We start from the raw sequence: 21,081 nt of genomic DNA, 5'->3' as shown, positions 1-21,081 counted from the left end.
GCTAAAATTATTTGACAAATTTGGAGACTTTTCAGGATATAAAATAAATTTTAGTAAAAGTGAATTACTTTCTTTAAATAAATCTGTCTCTATATATGATAATATTCCTTTTAAAGTTACGGATTCTTTTAGATATTTAGATGTTATAATTGCTAAAAAAAAGGATCTTTATAAAGCCAATTTTCCTCCTTTTAGTGGACTCTATGAAGTATTCATTTAGGAGGTGGAGCCCACTTACATTTTCACTTGTTGGTCGTATTCATGTAGTTAAAATGATGATTTTACCGAAATGTTTATATTTATTTCAGAATATTCCTGTTTTTTTGACTAAGAAGTTTTTTGATCGGATTGATCCTATTATTCTATCTTTTACTTGGGATAATAAAAGACCAAGAATTGGTAAATGTCATTTGCAAAAGTTGAAAAAGGACGGAGGTCTCGCTTTGCCTAATCTAAGAATGTATTATTTGGCTGTTAATTTGGGGTATATGTCCTTTTGGTTATATTGGGGTGATAGGAATGATCAGCCAATTTGGGTAGACCTGGAACTGAGAGCTGTGAAACAGTTTTATTTAACTTCGTTACTAGGAGTTGCTCTACTTATACAATTAGCTAAAGTTGCTAATTTAAACCTATATCCTGTGGTTAAGCACTCTTTACAAATTTGGCTCCAGTTCCGCAATTTTTTTTAATCTCAAGAAATTTAAACTTTGTAGTATAATTTATCGTAATTACTTTTTTTAAACCTTCTTGGAGTGATCCAATTTTTTTTTTACTTTGGAAAAATAAAGGTATTAATTATTTTTTGGATTTATTTAAAGAAGGCAGATTGATGTCTTTTGAACAATTAGTTGATAAGTATTCTCTCTCATATTCACACTTTTTACAATATCTTCAAGTTAGACATTTTTTACAAAATATTTAAGTGATTTTCCTTACATATTGGAGGCTGACTTGTTAGATACTATTATGAATATGAAACCCTCGATGAAAGGTTCTATTGAAAGAATTTATAATTTATTATTACAATGGGATAAGCGTCCTTTACTTAAGGTTAAACAGGATTGGAAGAAGGAACTCAATTTGACTTTTATATGGGAGGATTGGACGCGGATTCTGAAGCTGGTTAATTCTTCTTCGATCTGTGCTTGTCATTCGCTGATTCAATTTAAAATTGTACTTCATTACCATTTGACGAAGAGAGACTTCCTAAAATATTTCCCAGTGTTGACAAGTATTGTGAAAGATGTAAAACTGAGATAGCTACAGTGACACGTATGTTCTGGTCATGTTCTATATTAAAACAGTTTTGGAAGTCAGTCTTTTTGACTATTTCTAAAGCACTAAGAATCAACTTACAACCTAATAAATTGACTGTGCTTTTTGGAATAATTCCTCAAAATATCCATGGTATTTCTGTGTCTGACCAACATGTTATTGCGTTTGTTACATTGATAGCTAGAAGAGCCATCTTGTTGAAATGGAAGGATATATCAGCTCCTACTTTGTCACAACTGTTCTCTCAAGTGATGCTGTGTCTTAGCTTGGAGAAAATTAGAGTCGAACCTTTGAACATTTATTTGATTTTGAGAAGAGATGGGGCTCATTTGCTCGTTATTATCATTTCAGTTAACTGATAGATTTCCTCCGTGATCTAAATGTAAATTTTTTTGATATATCTTTCTTTCTTGTTGGTTTGATGTTTATTTTTAGAAGCTTTCTGTATGACGCATGGCTCCAGGGTTGTACTTCCAATGGGTTTCTTTTTTCCCCCTCACTTTTCTTGCTTAGTAGGGTTTTTTTTATTCACAAAAATTTTCAATCTTTAAGATAATTTCTTCCTTTTTGAGGCATTGTAAGTGTTGTTATTTCGATGTACTTGTGCTATTTTTGAATAATAATAATAATAATAATAATAATAATAATAATAATAATAAAAAAGATTTAAAAAGAACAAGTAAGCAACAGCAGGATAATTGGGAGGTACCTCATCATCACCTCCCCAGAAGATAAGGGAAAGTCAATAATTGTTGGCCATGCCATTAATAGCCATGTTCAAGTAAATGAATGAAAAATATATCCTCAGGCAGAATGCTTCCCTCAGATTAGCATTAGGCTAGAGATGCACAAAATCTTTGCAGTGGGGGGGGGGGGGGAGAGGAATGCAGTTCAGAATGTACTAAAAAGTCCTCATCGTTGTCACTCTAACTGTTTTTAACATTGGACCATTCATGGAATCTGTACTAAAGAGATATCTTCCAATCAAACACAAGGTACACTGCAGATGCTGAGGTCAAATCAAGACATACAAAAAAGTTGGATGAACTCAGCAGGTCGGGCAGCATCCACTGAAAGAAGCAGTCAACGTTTCGGGACGAGACCCTTCGTCAGGCCCTATAAAGAAGGTGGGGGGAGGGTGGAAAACCAATCAGAGGAAAGATCAAGGGGTCAGGGAGGGGATAGGCAGGAGAGGTGAAGAAGGAATGTAAGGGGAAAGCACTATGGGTAGTTGAAGAAGGCAGAGTCATGAGAGGTGATAGGCAGCTAGAAGAGGAGACAGAGTGAAGGTGGGATGGGGGAAGGGAGAGGGAGGGAATTACCAGAAGTTGGAGAATTCGATGTTCATACCAAGGGGCTGGAGACTACCCAGACGGTATATGAGATGTTGTTCCTCTAACCGAAGTTTGGCCTCATCATGGCAGTAGAGGACGGCATGTATGGACATATCCGAATGGGAATGTGAAGCAGAGTTGAAGTGAGTGGCAACCAGGAGATCCTGTCTGTTGTGGCAGATGGAGCCTAGGTGCTCAACGAAGCGGTCCCCCAATCTGTGTCGGGTCTCGCCGATGTAGAGGAGGCCACACTGGGAGCACCGGATGCAATAGATTACCCCAACAGGCTCACAAGTGAAGTGTTGCCTCACCTGGAAGGACTGTTTGGGGCCCTGAATGGTGGTAAGAGAGGAGGTGTAGGGACAGGTGTAGCACTTGCAGGGATAAGTGCCAGGTGGGACATCTGTGGGGAGGGACATGTGGACCAGGCAGTCGCGGAGGGAACGATCCCTGCGAAAAGCAGAGGATAGAGAGGGAAAGATGTCCTTAGTGGTGGGGTCCTGTTGAAGGTGGCGGAAGTTGCGGAGGATAATATGCTGGATCCGGAGGCTGGTGGGGTGATAGGTGAAGACAAGGGGGACACAGTCCCTGTTGTGGTGACGGGAGGATGGGGTGAGGGCTGAAGTGCGGGAAATGGAGGAGATGCGGGTGAGGGCATCATTGATGACGGCAGAAGGGAAACCACAATTCTTAAAGAAAGAGGACATTTGGGATGTCCTGGAACGGAAAGCCTCATCCTTGGAGCAGATGCGGCGGAGACGGAGGAACTGGGAATAGGGAATAGAATTTTTTTCATTTGGCAGGGTGGGAAGAGATATAATCAAGGTAGTTATGGGAGTCAGTGGGTTTATAGAAGATGTCAGTGGACAGTCTATCTCCAGAGATGGAGACCGAGAGATCGAGAAAGGGGAGAGAAGTGTCCGAGATGGACCAAGTGAATTTGAGTGCCGGGTGAAAGTTAGAGGCAAAGTCAATGAAATTGACGAGCTCAGCATGGGTGCAGGAAGCAGCACCAATGTTGTCGTCAATGTATCGAAGGAAAAGTTGGGGAGCAGTACCAGTATAGATTTGGAGCATAGACTGTTCCACATAACCCAAGAAGAAGCAGGCATAGCTAGGGCCCATGCGAGTGCCGAAATGTTGACTGCTTCTTTCAACGGATGCTGCCCGACCTGCTGAGTTCATCCAGCTTTTTTGTATATCTTCCAATCACTTAGTTGGGAAATCCAGTGCAGAATGCTAGTTTAGAGCAGCTACAGATTAAGTGACTCCATTCACTTAAATAGAAAAAGACATCGGCAAGTTGAAATTATCCAACTTTTAACTAACACAATTAACTGATTTAAAATTGTTTACTTTTAAAAAATGTTTTAATATTATTTCTTTTTAAAGTCTAAAATTTTTATTTTAATGATACAATTTGAAATAGTTCTCGATTAATTTTTGCAATGATCACAGAAGCTTAAAAGCATTTAAGTTATTTTTATAAGTTTTGACAGCTGTAAAGCCTGGAAGAGGGATTTGCATTTGCTCTGCATTGGGTCTCAATAATAATGCGTCAGCTTTGGGGACCTGGCTGCTGCTACAAGCATGTGCAGTCAGAAGAGATACAATGGTAGAAAACACGTTGCTCACTGCCAACAATCAGACTGGGCTGGTTATGGTGCACATGCCATTTGTTTTATACCATTGCCCTACAGAGTTATCAATTTTCTCTAATGGTTACCATCTTTCTGTCAATATTCTCCTAAACTTTTCTTCACTTGAACACCATTGCTTTGTTGAGTAATTCCAGCACAAATGGGCTTGTACTAGCTGGAGTTTAGAAGAATGATGGGGGAATCTCATTGAAACCTACTGAATATTGATAGGGCCTAGGCAGAGTGGATGTGGAAAGGATGTTTGCAATAGTGACAGGACATGAATCACACCTTTAATGGATGTATCAGTGACATCGGTACGAGATGTTGCTTTGGTATTGTAGCAAGTGCAGCCACCTGATTGAAGGGGTTCAAATAAGGGAGTTTTCAAAGTTCAAGCTGAATTTATTGTCAAAGTATATATATGTCACCATAAACAACCTTGAGATTATTGTCCTTGTGGGCATACTCAAGAAAAACCATAATAGAATCAGTGAAAGACTGTACTAACTCAGGCATTCAACTAGCATGCAAAAGGCAACAAACAGTGCAAATACAAAATGAATGAAATAATAAAACTAAATAAATAAACAATAAATATTGACAATATGAAATGTCCACAGGTTGTGGCAACATTTCAAAGATGAGGCAAGTGAAGTTGAGTGATGTTATCCCCATTGGTTCAAGAGCCTGGTGGTTGAGGGTTAATAACTTCCCGAGCCTGGTAGGGAGAGTCCTGAGGCTCCCGTACCATTTCCTGATAGCAGCAGTGACCTGAGTGGTGGGTATCCTTGATGATGGATGCTGCTTTCCTGTGGTAACATGTAGATGTGCTCAATGGTGGGGAGGGCTTTAGCCGTAATGGACATTCCAGATAGATGGACACTTATTTCGGAAGGCTTCAACACATTTGGAGGGAAACAATACTGAAGGTGGTTTAGGAGTTTGTAAGGAAGGTAGGGTTAAGGGCTGGTTTGTTCGACAAAAGTTCTGATGCTAGATTTGAAGATGGAAGGGAAAATACTTGAACTATCATGGGGACTGAGAAGGGATGTTGGAAGGTCAAGAAGACTGAAGGGGTGAGTAATGTGCGGTATTGATAAAAGGAACTCATGGCATCATGAAGTGACTGGAGAGAAGCTGGACAATAATTGTAAGATCAGAATAAGAGCATGAGGGTCTTGAGTTTTGGTCAGCAGGCTAGGGGAAGGGATGGAAGCAGACAGAATCTTTGTGACAAAGAAATCTATGAGGTCTTTATACTTTTCATTGAAACACAATAAAGTACTGTGCAAAAGTCTTAGGAAAGTCACTGCATTCAAATGGTCTCTCCCACTCACTCGACGCTGGCCTGCAGACAACAAAGGACAGAGTGTTAGACTGAGCTGAGCTGAACTGAATCTGCCTGGACCCTTTCGATTCTGTGTTTTTCACTTGTTTTTTTTCTATTTTGACATTTGCGCGATTTGTTGCACAAGGGGGGAGTTGATGTTTTGCTTTCAATGGGTTTCAGGGTTTTCTTTGCTTCGTGGCTGTCTGTGGGAAGATGAATCCCAGGGTTGTATACTGCATACATACTTTGATAATAAATGTACTTTGAATCTTTGGCTCATACACATAGCTAGGGTGCCTAAGACTTTTGCACAGTACTGTATTTGTCAATGTGGAGCAGAGAACAAGTTTGTAAATCTGGTGGGATAAAGGATATTGACAACGGTAGGTGTGGAGTGCCATGGGGGAAGTGTGGGACAGGGAGCAGAGAAGGAGTGCCAGGTGCAGACACACCCAGCCCTGAGAAACCCAGCAAGGTCGTCTGATTCCAAACAATTGGTTTATTGATCATCACATTATTTCTCTCTGATGCTTCCTGCTCCCTCCCCTCTCCCCACCCATGACTGCCATGTCCCTGCCCCATTCCCACTCTCAGTCCACAATAGAGACCCATATCAGAATCAGATTTATCATCACCCACATATGCCATGAAACTTGTATTTTTTTTGCAGCAGCAGCAGCAATACATAAAATTACCATAGTATTGCTGAAAAGTCTTGGGCGTCCTAGCTCTAAAATACCATAAGATGAAGGAGGAGAATTAGGCCAATTGGCCCATTGAGTCTGCTCCACCATTTCATCATAGCCAATCCACTTTCCCTCTCAGCCCCAATCTCCTGCCTTCATCTCCTCCCTATATCCCTTCATGCCATGACTAATCACGAATCTATCAACCTCTGCCTTAAATATACCCAATGACTTGGCCTCCACAACCGCCTGCGGCAATGAATTCCACAGATTCACCTCTCTCGGATTAAAGAAATTTCTCCTCATCTCCATTCTAAAAGCACACCCCTTAATTCTGAGGCTGTGTCCCCCGGTCTCAGATTCACCCACTAAAGGAAACATCCTCTCCACATCCACTCCGAGGTCTTTCAGCATTTGATAGGTTTCAATGAGGTCACCTCTCATTCTTCTGAATTCCAGTGAGTAGAGACCCAAAGCCATCAAATGCTCCTCATAACACAAGCCATTCAACCCTATAATCATTTCTGTGAACCTCCTTTGAACCCTCTACAATGCCCGCACATCTTTGTTAGATAAGGCGCTTAAAACCATTGACAATACTCCAAGTGAGGCCTCACCAGTGCTTCATAAAGTCTCAACTTTACATCCTTGCTTTTATATTCTAGTCCTCTCAAAATGAATGCTAACATTGCCTTCTTCACCACTGACTTAACATGCAAATTAACCTTTAGGGAATCCTGCACAAGGACTCCGAAGTCCCTTTGCACTTTGTTTTTTAAAATTTTCTCTCACTTAGAAAATAGTCTACGCTTTTATTTCTTTTACTAAGACTGACCATACACTTCCTGAATTGTATTCAATATGCCACTTTTTTGCCTGTTCTCAAGGCTAAGTCGTTCTGTAGCCTCTCTACTTCCTCAAAACTACCACCCCTCCATCTATCTTCATATCACCTGCAAACTTGGTCACAAAGTTATCAAATCTGGCATTCAAACCATTGACATATAACATGAAAAGCAGTCACAACTTTGGAACACCACTAGTCACCGGCAGCCAACAAAAAAAGGGCTCCCTTTAGTCCCACTCTGACTCCTGCCAATCAGCCAATGTTCTATCCATGCTACTAATACCAAGGGTTCTTAACTAGTTATGCAGCCTCATGTGTGGCACCATGTCAAAGGCCTTCTGAGAATCCAAGTACACAACATCCACAGATACTCCTTCGCCTATCTTGCTTGATAGTTCTTCAAAGGATTCCACCAGATTTGTCAGGCAAGGTTTTCCCTTGAGGAAACCATGCTGATTACGGCCTATTTTAATCACATGCCTCCAAGTACCCTGACACCACAACCTTAATAATCAACTCCAACATCTTCCTAACCACTGAGATCAGACTAACTGCACAATAATTTCCTTTCTTCTCCCTCTCTCACTTCTTGGAGAGTGGAGTGACATTTGTAATTTTCCAGTCCTCTGGAACCATACTTGAATGATTCTTGAAAGATCATTACTAATGCTTCCACAATCTCTTCAGCCACTTCTTTTAGAACCCTGCGGCATATACCATCTGGTCCAGGTGACTTATCTATCTTCAGACCTTTCAGTTTCCCAATAAACCTTCTCCCCAGTAATGGCAACTTCACAGACTTCTGCCCCCTGACACTCTCAGATTTCCAGCATACTGCTAGTGTCTTCCTCAGTGAAGACTGATGCAAAATGTTTATTCAGTCTGTCCGCCATCTCCTTGTCCCCCATTACTACAGCATCATTTTCCAGCAGTCTGATATCTACTCTTGCCTTTCTTTTACATTTTATACATCTGAAGAAACTTCTGGTATCTTCTTTAATATTATTGGCTAACTTACCTTTGTATTCCACCTTTGACATTTTTTAGTTACCTTCTGTTGGTTTTTAAAAGCTTCCCAATCCTAACTTCCCATTAATTTTTGCTCTATTATATGCCCTCTCTTTGGGTTTTATGTTGGCTTGACTTCTCTTGTTAGCCAAGGTTGTATCATCCTGCCTATAGAATACTTCTTCATCTTTAGTATGTATAAATGCTGTGCCTTCTGCATTGCCCCGAAAAATTCTAGCCATTGTTGCTCTGCTGTCATCCCTGCTAGAGTTCTTTTCCAATCAATTTTGGCCAGCTCCTCTCTCACACCTCTGTAATTTCCTTTACTCCACTATAATACTGATACAGCTGACTTTAACTTCTTCACAAATTGCAGGATAAATTTGATCACATTATGATCACTGGCCCTTTGGGGTTCCTTTACCTTAAGCTCTTTCTTCAATTCTGGTTCATTGCACAACACCCAATCCAGAGTAGCTGATCCCCTAGTGGGATCAACCACGAGCTGCTCGAGAAAAGCACCTTGTAGTCATTCTGGAAATTCCTCCTCTTAGAATCCAGCACCAAACTGATTTTCCCAATCTATATGCATATTGAAATCCCCCATGACTATTGTAACATTGCCCTTTTGGCATGCTTTTTTGTTGTAATTTGTAGACCACATTAATGTGCTTAAGACGTTGGCATAATACTGTATATAGATACATTGTGGGGAGGCAGCAGGACAAAAATGTTGACGGCAAAAGGAAGATTTAACTTTGCAGTTCAGGACAGTTGTATCCCTGCAATGATGTGACCCAACAGTACTTTATGAGTTCCAGCTAGATCTCATAGGGTCATTGAGTTGTACAGCATGGAAACAGGCTCTTTGGTCTATTGAGTCTGTGTTAACCATCAAACACTCACATAATAAATAAAAACTAATAGCATAATAATCATGTGTGCAGCTTCTAAAATCTCTTCATAAACCATTTAGGAATATGAATTAATTCTTAAAAGGCATCACGTTAGTAAGACAAATTTGGTCAGCCACCATTAAAGCCACACATGTTCAGTCATGATTGCCAGATTCTCATTAGACGCTGCTGGTGGAGAAGGGAACTGCAAACTCTGACAATACATTGCTGTACTGTGCTATATTTCACCCACCTCATACATTATTGTATTAAGATTCTGCTGTCCTGCACTATGTTTCTTGTTCCCACTTTCTTTCCGTTGTTCTTTGAGATCAGTCAGAAGCTTAAATACCTGCAAATTCAGAATGAAAAAGTAGTCATGGGTGCAGAGTCAGCGCCAAGTTTCAAATATTGATATTACAGGGATATTTCAGTATCTCAGTAGGAGAGCTATTTCCACAGGGCATGCAAACAAAGTACTGTATTACAAGGAAAGAAAGACTTGTATTTTTCTTCTTACTGGGATCAAGGAAGACTTACTTCCATTCTACCTTTTTGGTTTCTGAGGTGACAACTGCACACCCTTTCACAGATGGGCAAGTGACAGCTGACAGGGTGGGCAGATGGTGAGATGGTCTATTCTTTTCATTGTTTACACAAGGCCTCTTTACACCCCTGATGCATGGCCTCAGAAGTTCTCAGTACCATCCCAAATGTTCCTTCTCCACTTTGCTGTAAAGTCAGTACAGATGTTACATACAGTACCATAATCTATGTTGGTGATCTTATGTAATATTGAGGCTTTACTGCCTGTAACATCTTTTGAATAGGACTTTAAAATAAGATCCAACCTGCTTTCTTCTGTAGACATAAAAGATCCTGTACAGTCATATAATAACTCTCGCAAGCCTTTATAATTCCTAAATTGCTCTCAACCATTGCAGGAGTTCTGAGAGCCAATTAGTTTAAATTAAGGGCAGCTGATGGCACACAAGAAGCTCCCATATTCAGCCCCATGATGAGAAGAGAAATCCATTGAAGTCACATTGATCAAAGGAATGAGGAAAAGTCCCTTCTGGGTGGCAGATTGGACCGTATTTTAAGGTCTTGTTCCAAAGAAGATACAGGAAACACACGTTTACTACTGCACAGGATTGCCAGCATCGATTTTGGTGCCTACTCTCTGGGTGGCAAACATCTCAGCAAACGCATTTGAACTGGCATGCCTGGAATGGGCTGTTCTTTACTGATCGGGCAGAATCGCCACTTTGGTATGAGCGAACTGCATGCTTAATTATGGATAATTAAAATACTTTTTGTTCATAAAAAATATAAATGGTCTAAGGAAAGTATTTAATGAGTGTACCAAAGTGTAGACTGTAATAACTTACACACTTCTGTTATTAGGCAGGATTAAAAGACTTGATGTACACATTTTAGTTGAAATGGAAAATCAACAACTTACCTCATAATTACTTAGCATTGCAGCATTTGCATCTTTTCTGAAATAGATAAATAATATATCAGCAAGCTTTAGATGTTTAAATTACATTGCTTAAAGAATCTGTAAGTGACCTGAGTTGTTAAGAGTGGAGGTTAGTATTATCTGGGGAGAAGAATGTTGGAATGCCAGTAGGGATTTCAACACTATGAGGGAAAAGAATTGTAAGGAGGCTGTTCAGTGCCATCAGCAACAGGATTAGAGCAAGGAAATTTGTAAGAAAGGGCAGCAAAAGCAGAAGGAGAATACATTAGGTGAATTGAGGAGTGGAGAATTGGCATGGAAATGGCATCCATCCTCCCATGTAGGTAAATCTATCTTGTTTAAATAAACTACATTAGGAAGCTCCACGGGGGCCCCACCATCCCGTGTTCCTGCTGTGCGTGCTTTCAATGTATCCTTGTTTCACCCCACAAACACAATCTGGTCTGGTGTCGTGGCAGCTGGCCTGACAGAAACTGAAACAGCCATATGTCTGCTGAAAAACAAGGCCATTCGAGCAGATGGCATCCCTGCTGAAGTTCTAAAATTTGGCAGACGAAAACTTCTAGCAGAAGTCAACAACCTTATTGCCCTCATCTGCAAAAGGGAGAGTATTCCTGGAGACCTCAGAGACAACATAATCATGACCATCAACAATATAAACCTGTAAGTGGCTTCTCCTGGGCCAATATCTCCAGCATTGAGGCTCCAGCTCAAATGGGCAGGTCACATTATCTACATGCCAGGCACTTAACTCACAAACCAGACTCTTTCTTCAGTTCTGACATGTCAAGAGACATCTAGGAAAACAAATAATCTGCTTCAGATTATTTCCAAAGTCTTCATGGGAGAAAAATTGTAACATTCTCACCAACTCAAAGGAATGCCAAACCCATGACTGCCAAAGTAGAGATAAAACAACCTAGAAGACACTGAGTACCTCAAATAAAACACAATAACTACGCAAATAAATTTGTAGTAAATATACTACATACAGTGGATTCCAGTTAATTGAACCACTGGTTAATTGGGCAGCTGCTTGTTTGAGACAACTAAGGAACAAAAACTAATCGAAAAGTAACCAAGATTCCTTTAGAACACTTGGGACAGTATGTCGCTTAATTGAGGCAGTAGACTGTTCCCAAACAGTTTCTGACTAGTGTCAGACGTGTGCACTTGTGTGGCCATTAGACACAACACTGTGCTTAGAGCGAATAGTTTTTAAAGAGCATCAGTTGCGAGTGCTTGTGTTCAAAAAGCAGTGAATTTTGTCACTGATAGTTGGTGAGAAATAAGCAGGAGGATATTTCAGAACTGCTTTGCTCACTGCAATTTCAAGCACTGGAGGTTTGGAGATGCCAGGAACTGCCAGGAGTGAAAATGAAATGATTTCACTGCTTCAACAAGTTAGGGACTACAAAGAATTTGAAGGTATCGACAATCATCTTGAATGTTACAATGAAAATGAAGATTTGGAGGACGCAATTGTTGAAAGCATTGGATGAAGACAGTCCATTATCTACACTAGGTGTTTGCACTGGTTTTGTTCAATTACAGTTAATCAAAAGAATGTGCCTGCATACACTGGATGAATTCTGTCAATAACTATTAGGAACTTATATCGTTTTAAAGCACTGTGTTCTAATTTGTACTGTAATCAATTTAAATACATAATTTCTCAGTTAAATGGTAGTTTGTCTTTTTTTAAAAATATAAATACCTTTTTAACTACTTACATGAAATTTCACCTAATTGGGGCAGCAGCTTAAATGTTAAATGGGCCAAAATATACTGGTGCCAACGTGTCCCAATGAACTGTGATCAATTGTATATGTTACCAAATGCAACTCTAAGATGTATTTCCTTTTGGGTATTCACAGTAGACACAAAGAAACACAACAGAATCAAAGAAAAATCACACACAACGGGACGAACAAACTACCCATTGCAAAAGATAGATAGACAGATAGAATAGCATTATGTGCTAAGATGGCACCAGCATACATCGGCGATTCTCTGCGGGCTGCAGGAAATTGTACCTGTTTTCCCTCTTAAATATTCTCCTTTTGAACTACTTTCACTGCAATCCGCAGCGTGTAAATTTCCTCTTAACAACGGACTATGAGATTACATCAATGATTTTCAGATCTCACGCTCAACAGTTAAATGGGGAGCAGCTAAGCGCAACACCTTTAGGGATCAACGCCATGGCTGAAAACGCGTCGGAGAGGCAGAATTCAAAACAGGCGGAAGCACAGGGGGATGAGGCCTCCTCTACCGAGCATCTTGTTGCAAATGTACAGACACTGGAAAATAAGACTGATGATCTCAGGGCAAGGCTGCTGTATCAGAGGCAGATGAGGCAGATCTCAATTGCTTGTTGCACTGAGACCTGGGTAACAGCAAACATGCCTGACGTAGCGATCCGACCAGAAGGTTTTACAACTTTAAGAATGGATCAAACCTTGAATTCTGGTAAGGAGAAAGGTGGCAGAGTATGCTTTTTAGTTCATTTCTCACTGGTGCACAGATGTTAGGGTTGTCAACTTCTTTTTCCCCTGACTTACAACAACAATGAATGTAGACAATTCTACTTGCCTGGAGAGTTCTCATCTGTGAACCTGACCGCAGTTTACACACCACCTGCACCAATCATAAGCAAGCTCTCGCAAAACCTCATGATGCTGTTTACAAACAAGAAACAGCCCATCCCGACAAATTTCAAATTTGAAGAAAACCCTGGCCAATTATCACTAGCACATAACCTGTTGCACCTGAAGTCCCAACACACTAGGCCACTGCTACACTATGATAAGCAATTGTTATAAGCTTGCAATAATGATCAGAGAGATCTGTATTTACCGACAAGTACCTTCATTGTCTAAATTAACAAGTATGTGAATTCATACACCAAATACCTTGCGTGCACACCAACTAAGTTTTCCCGACCTTCCATGAACAATCAAAGCACAGAAAGGATAATACCAGTTAAAAATGACTTTCTGCTGCTGGCCACATGTTCCTCGTAGGTCCATTTCAAATCTCCACGTGCCTGCGGAGCACCTCACACCCGCTATAGTTGTCCTCACAGAGTTGCCACTGCCAGCAGATTTGAAGCGTCTGCTTTTACATCCATTTCTTACCAATTCAAATATTTCATTCCCATGTCATGTGTCTGACCTTTAACACCTTTTTATTGGCTCTGCTCCAGGCCAGCACCTATTTGCTGCCATCTTCCTGGCAAGTGACAATCAGTAATTTATGGCTTTGTCCTCAATCAGATTGAATCACACAGACCAACATTCACAAACCTGCATGTTATCTTCACCCAAAGAAAACCTCACAAATAACTTATTTGGAAATGATCCCTAGTTTACATGATCCCTAGCTTAAATGATCCCAGATTACGTGAGGCATTACAGTGTCTTCTTTAAAACACTGATCAAGCCAAGCAACTAGGACACAAAATGACAGACATAAAACAGTTCCACAAAGTGGCATCTCCAAGCACATGGCAGGAACAAAGACAATTGGTCTGTCTGCTTCCACTGGCCTTGATTCATTCGAATTCAACAATTTACAGACTGTGGTTCTTTCAGGCCAACAGAACGCCTATTGTTCTTTCATTGAACCACATACTGGCAAGTTGGATCATTTGGCTGTCTTCCTACTGCCTGCATACAGGCAGAGTGTAAATAGCAAGGCTCCAGAGATCGAGACAACTAAAGAGGTGGCCGTGCGAGGCTAAGGGATGGTTACAGGATTGCCTTGAGTCAGTGGACTGGGCTGTGTTCAAGAACTCATCTGAGGACCTGTTGACTTACACCAGGGTTGTTACAGACTTTATTAAAACAACTGTGCATGTGTGTGTCCATACAAAATCATTCAGGATTTTCAGCGAGAAGCCTGGATGAACTATGAAATCTGGAACATGCTGACAGCCAGATCAGAGATATTCAAGTTTGGAGATCAAGAACGCTACAAGAGGTGCAGGTATGATCCCCAGAAAGCCATCTCTCGGGCAACGTGGAGATTCTTGACTAGACTGGAATCAACAAGGGATACTCGACAACTGTGGCAGGGTTTGAATGCCACGACCTTCTACAAAGTTAAATCTTGCGACATAGGGGACAGCGGAGTTTTACTTCCCGATGAGCTCAATGCCTTCTGTGGTCGCTTTGACCACCAGAACAGGGAGGAACGAACCATTACGCACCCCCATGGCTCCCGATGATCCTTTGGTCTCAGTATTTGAAGATGATGTGCAGGGTGTCTTCAAGAGAGTGAATCCAGGGAAAGCATCCAGTCCAGAGAGACAGAGTACCTGGCTGAGTACTTAAGAGCAGTGCTGACCAACTACCTGGTATATTCACAGTTATCTTCAACCTCTCACTCCAGCAGTGTGTGGTACCCAGCTACTTCAAGCAGGCTTCAGTTGTACCGGTGCCCAAGATAACACAGTTACCAGACTAAATCGTGGGATTGAGTTTAAGAGTCGAGAGGTAATGTTGCAGCTATATAGGACCCTGGTCAAACCCCAATTGGAGTACTGTGCTCAATTCTGGTCGCCTCACTACAGGAAGGACGTGGTAACCATAGAAAGGGTGCAGAGGAGATTTACAAGGATGTTGCCTGGAATGGAGAGCATGCCTTATGAGAAAAGGTTGAGTGACCTCGGCCTTTTCTCCTTGGAGCAATGGAAGATGAGAGGTGACCGGATAGAGGTGTATAAGATAATGAGATACATTGTTCGTGTGGATAGTCAGAGGCTTTTCCCCAGGACTGAAATGGCTAGCACGAGAGGGCATAGTTTTAAGATGCTTGGAAGTAGGTACAGAGGAGATGTCAGGGTTAAGTTTTTTATGCAGAGGGTGGTGAGAGCCTGGAATGGGCTGCCAGTGACGCAGGTGGAAGCAGAAACAATAGGGTCTTTTAAGAGATTCCTGGATGGCTACATGGAGCTTAGAAAAATAGAGGGGTATGGGTAAAGTCTAAGGTAGGGACATGTTTGGCACAGCTTTGTGGGCCAAAGGGTCTGTATTGTGCTGTATGTTTTCTATGTTTCTATGTAAATGACTGCCCAGTGTCATTTACATCCACAGTGATGGTGTTTTGAGAGGCTGTTGTTGAAGCACATCAGCTCTTGTCTGATAGATCCCTTATATTTCCTCTTTATCTAAGCCTTTTAATATTCAGTACATTTCAATGAAATCCTTCCTTATCCTTCTAAACTCCCATGAGAACAGGTCCACTCCCTCTGGACCCTGTCCAACATTGGTACAGCCTTCCTTAGATATGAGGCTCAAAACTGCTCACAATAATCTAACTGTGGTCAGACCAATATTTATGTTGAGACTAACGGCTCAGCATTACATTCTTGCTTTTATATCCTGGTCTCTTGAAATGAATGCAAGCATTGCACTTGCCTTCTTTGCTATTGACTCAAACTGCAAGTTAACTTTTAGGGAATCCAGTCTTAGAACTCCCAAGCCCCTTTGCAGCTCCAACTTCTGAACTGTCTCTCCACTTAACAAGTATTCCAGATCGTTACTTCACTTAGTGAACTCCAGACCATACACTTTCCTACATCATATTCCATCTGCCACTTCTTTGCCCGTTCTTTCAACCTGTCCAGGTCCTTCTGCAGACTCTCTACTCCTTCAAAACTACCAGCCTCTCCACCTCCCTTTGGATCATCTACAAACTTGGTCACAAAGCCATTAATTCTATCAAGATCATTAACATATAACGCAGAAAATAGCATACACAAAACCCACTCCTGTGGATCACCACTGGTCATCGTAGTGAACCAGAAAAGGCCTGCTTTATTCCCACTCTTTGCCTTCTGCCAGTCAGCCAATCGTCTAAACGTGTTAGTATCTTTCCTGCAATACCATGGGCTCCTATCTTGATCTCTTGCATCATCCTGTTGACCTTCTGATAATTTGAGTAAACCACACACTGGCTGTCTGCTGACTTCCCTGTGTATTACTTCTTCCAATAATTCCACAAGATTTATCAGGCATATCCCCCACCCCCAAGGAAAACGTGCTGCCTTCAGCCAATTTTACCACCTGCTTCCAAGTATTCCGAAACCATATCTGTAATAAAATCTTACCAACCACTGATGTTGGGCTAAGCAGCCTATAAAATTCCTGTCTTCTGTCTCCCTCCATTCTTTAACAGTGGAGCGATATTTGCAATTTTCTGTCTTCCAGAACCTTCCCAGAAAATTGAGTAGTAATTCCTGAAATCTACCATTGGCTCCACAGTCTTTTCAGCTACATCTTTCAGAAACCTAGGATGTTGTCCAAAAGGTCCAGGTGACTTATCCACCTTCAGACCTTTCAGCTTCCCAAGCACCTTCTCCTTAGTAATAGCAGCTACATTTACTGCTACTCCCTGACATTCTTGAATTTCTGGCAGGTTGCTGGTGTCTTTCATATTGAAGATTTGTGCAAATGATTTATTCAGTTCATCCGCCATTTCTTTTTTCCTCATACTACCTCTCCAGCAACATTTTCCAGTGAACTGATACCCCCTGCCCCTCTTTAACTTCCCATAAACTGGTAGGGTCAGACTGCCAGAATAATGATGGAAAGAGGTACAAGAATAGCATTTAAGAAGCTGTTAGACAACATGAATATGTAAGCATTGGAGGAGTAGGGGGTCATCTGCAGGCAGAAGAGATGTAATTTTGTTTGGCATTCTGTTTGGCACACACATCAGAAGCCAGAGGGCCTGTTCCTGTGCTGTACTATTCAATATTCTATGTTCTATCCCGGTGAAGTATGAGGCTAACTGCATCATACAAGTTATTTTTAAGGTGCGAGATCAATATTTAACAGGACTGCAGAAAACTGAGTAACTACCATCAATCAAGCCCGGGACCGATTTCATTGGGTATCATATCAATGAATGGAGCTGGATGATGTTCTACATGCCACCAGTAGATGGCGATCGGATCACAGAAATCAGTTTTCTCTGTGCTGAAACTGGACATACCAACCAGCGTACAGCAATGAAAATGCAATTTAAAATTCTCCACGGGTCTTTGATTCCTATTTTTGCATAATTTTGAGTCCAAAAAACCCTCTGAAAACTCACTATAACAATGAATGCGTAATAAATTTCTTTTCACAGAAAGCCCCCCCCCCCCCAAAAAAAAAATAGAAGTAGGCAATCAGGCCCCTCAAGCCTGCCCTGACATTTATTTTGATCATGTCTGATCAATTCTGGCCTCTTCTTCCATGCCCTTTCACCATAACCCTCAATTACACAACCTTTCACATATTTATCAAATAAATATTGCAAACACATGCCACCTTGCCAAAAATATAGTTGCAAGAAAAAAGTTTGTAAACTCTTTGCAATTACCTAGTCCTTGGCATTAAATATACATAAAATGTAGTCTTATCTTCGTCTAAGTCACAATAATAGACAAACACAATCTGCCTAAACTAATAACACATAAACAATTGTATTTCTTCTTGCCAACACTGAGTACACTATTTAAACGATCACAGTCTAGGTTCAAAAAAGTATGCTATCCTCTAGGGTAATGCCTTCTACAAAAGTTATTTGGAGTCAGGAGTTCGAATCAATGAGATGAGATTGAAGGTGTGGGTTGTAGAGCTACCCTACCTTATAAAAAGACACACAAAGTCAGGTTACTGACGAGCCTGCTCTTCTCTAGAAAGATCTGTTTATGTGCACCATGCCTCGAACAAAAAAGCTTTCAGAATGCCTTAGAAGAATTGCAGAGATGCATTAAGTGGAAAAAGGCTACAAGAGCATTTCTAAAGACCTGAGTGTTCATCAGTCCACAGTAAGAGAAATTGTCTACAAATAGAGGGAATTCAGTACTGTTGCTACTCTCCCTAGGAGTGGGCATCCTGCAAAGATCACACCAAAAGCACAACATGCAATGCTGAAGGAGGTGAAAAAGAACCCAAAGGTAACAGCAAAAGACCTGCAGAAATCTCCAGAACTTGCTAAAGTCTCTGTTCATGACGAGTCTATTGGGACCAAGGACTTGTGGAAACCGTGTGTTGGTTTCTTTCGAACTTATAGTCTTTTAACATCTTTGGACTATTCTTACTGCGCCCATGGTCTGTTTTTTTAAAATCAATTATGGTATTGTTTGCACTGTTGTAACTATATGTAACTATGTGGTTTTGTGTAGATCTTATAGCTTTAGTTTTTGGTTTGTTGGGTGGCAGAGTTGGTCTCCTGACTTGGTGTGTCTGGGTAGTCTTGTTTTGTCTGGTGGATTTGGAGCTCCTTTCTGGGGAGTGTGCTAAGATGGTAGCACCATATTAATATGCAGCAGCCTCTCTGGACTCTGGATTTGGGGATTGCCAAACGTTATCTGGATTTTCTGGTGTAGTCTGTTTTGTCGTGTGCTTTTGTGATATTATTCTGGAGGAACGTTGTTTCATTTTTTAACTGCATCTCAGATGTGGTTTCTAAATGACAATAAACCAAAATTTAATTCAATTCAATGTGTCCATTATAAGAAAATCACTGAACAAGAATGGTGTTCATGGAAGGACACCACAGAGGAAACCACTGCTTTCCAAAATAAACACATTGCTGTATGTCTCAGGTGTGCAAAAGACACTTGGATATTCCACAATGCTTCTGGGACAATGTTAGTTTGACAGATGAGACAAAAGTTTAACTTTTTGGCAGAAATGCACATGCTTGGAGGGAAAAGGGCACTGCACACCAACACCAAAACCTCATCCCATCTGTAAAGCACGGTGGAAGGAGCATCATGGCTTGGGGCTGCTTTAACGCCTCAGGGCATGGACAGCTTGCAATCATTGAGGGAACAATGAATTCAGAATTGTATCAAGACATTTCACAGGAGAATGTCTCCCGAAGCCTAGCAGAAGTTGGAGGGTGCAACAAGACAATGATCTGAAAAGCAAGAGTAAATCAACAACACAATAGTTTATAAAGAAACTTCATGTTTTGGAATGGCCAAGTCAGAGTCCAGATCGAGATGCTGTGGCATGACCTGAAGAGGGCTGTTCAGTCCTAAAATTCCTCCTCGTGGTTGTGCAAGTCTGATCAGCAGCTACAGAAAACTTTTGGTGGGGGTTATTGTTGCCAGAGGAGGTTCTACCAGTTAATAAATACAAGGGTTCACAAATTTTTTTCCAGCCTGAACTGTGAATGATTAAACAATGTGTTCAATAAGGACCTGAAAAGTACAATTGTCTATGTGTTATTGTCTATTATTGTGACTTAGATGAAGTTCAGACCACACTTTATGAGTGATTAATGCAGAAAACCAGGCAACTGCAAAGGATTTGCGCCTTGGAAAGTTTCCAGGGTGCAGGACTGGGCAGGGTTGTATGGGAGACTGGTAGTTGCTCATGTTGCAAGTCTCCCCTCCACACCACCGATGTTGTCCAAGGGAAGGGCAAGGGCCGATACAGCTTGGCACCAGTGTCGTTGCAGAGCAATGTGTGGTTAAGTGCCTTGCTCAAGGACACAACACGCTGCCTCAGCTGAGGCTCGAACTAGCGACCTTCAGATCACTAGACCAACACCTGTATATAAAAGAATGTAAACATAAAAGCACATTGCAGGAATTGTTTACTTGTCCCTGTGCAGCACACCATACTATTCTCTCAAACATTGCCATTGGGAGTTTCCTGTGAGTAAAGTTCCTCTTTAGGCTAAAGAACTTTCCAAAATGCAAGGAGCTGCTCAGCATATTTCTTTTTTTCACAAATATCATCATGTGTCCTGAACACACCCTGTTTCAGATGACCTTTGAATCAGAACTGGGGTTATTATTACTGTGTTTTGTGACATAAAACTTGTTAATTCCAGGCAGCTGTATAGTGCAAAGGTACAATAGTACTAAACTACTAAATAAGCAGTGCAAATGAAAGGGAGTTCATGGACTGTTCAGAAATCTGATGCCAGAGACAAAGATGTTGTTCCTGGGTCACAGAGTGTGCCTCCTCCCTGAGGGTAGTAACAGGAAGAGAGTGTGTCCCAGATGATCAGGGGTCTTCGTGATGGATGCCACCCCTGCAAGGCATGAAGATACCCTCAGTGCACGTGATGGGGCTACAACCCCCTGAAGCCTCTTGCTTCACTGGAGCCTCCATATCTGGCTGAGATGCAACCAGACAGAATAAACTCCACTATACACCTGCAGAAATTTGCAAGCCTTTGCTGACCTATCAAGCATCTTTTAAACACCTAATGAAGTACAGTGGATGTCGTGTGATTGCATCTTTGTGCTGACCCCCCCCCCCAATGAGGACAGGTGCATGCTCTTCCTATTCCTAAAGTCCACAACGACTTCCTTGATCTTGAAGATGTTGAGTGTGAGGTTCACACACAAAATGCTGAGTTCCTCCAGCATTTTGTGTGTGTTGCTCGGATTTCCAGCATCTGCAGATTTTCTCTTGTTTGAGTGTGAGGTTGTTGTTGTGACTCCACTCACCCAGGTGATCTATCTCACACCTGTGCACCTCTTCAATGCCATCTGAGATTTTACCAACAACTGTGGTGTCATCTGTGAATTTAAAAAAATAGCATTTGGGAT

At 41.3% G+C, this 21,081-nt stretch overlaps 1 protein-coding gene across 3 annotated transcripts in view; it reads right to left on the bottom strand.

The window, feature by feature from the left end:
- crcp (calcitonin gene-related peptide-receptor component protein) overlaps positions 1-21,081 on the bottom strand; it is a 77,260-nt gene that overhangs the window by 49,311 nt on the left and 6,868 nt on the right. For all 3 annotated transcript variants that reach the window (XM_073053503.1, XM_073053502.1, XM_073053504.1), the window contains exons 2-3: positions 10,488-10,524; positions 9,276-9,374 (exon numbers count right to left, since the gene is read on the bottom strand). In XM_073053503.1, coding sequence (XP_072909604.1) covers positions 9,276-9,374; positions 10,488-10,524 — 136 coding nt within the window. The remainder of the gene's footprint in view (positions 1-9,275; positions 9,375-10,487; positions 10,525-21,081) is intronic.

Source organism: Hemitrygon akajei, chromosome 8 (genome assembly GCF_048418815.1).
Source record: "Hemitrygon akajei chromosome 8, sHemAka1.3, whole genome shotgun sequence".
Lineage (NCBI taxonomy): Eukaryota > Metazoa > Chordata > Chondrichthyes > Myliobatiformes > Dasyatidae > Hemitrygon > Hemitrygon akajei.
This window is presented reverse-complemented; position numbering and strand designations above follow the sequence as displayed.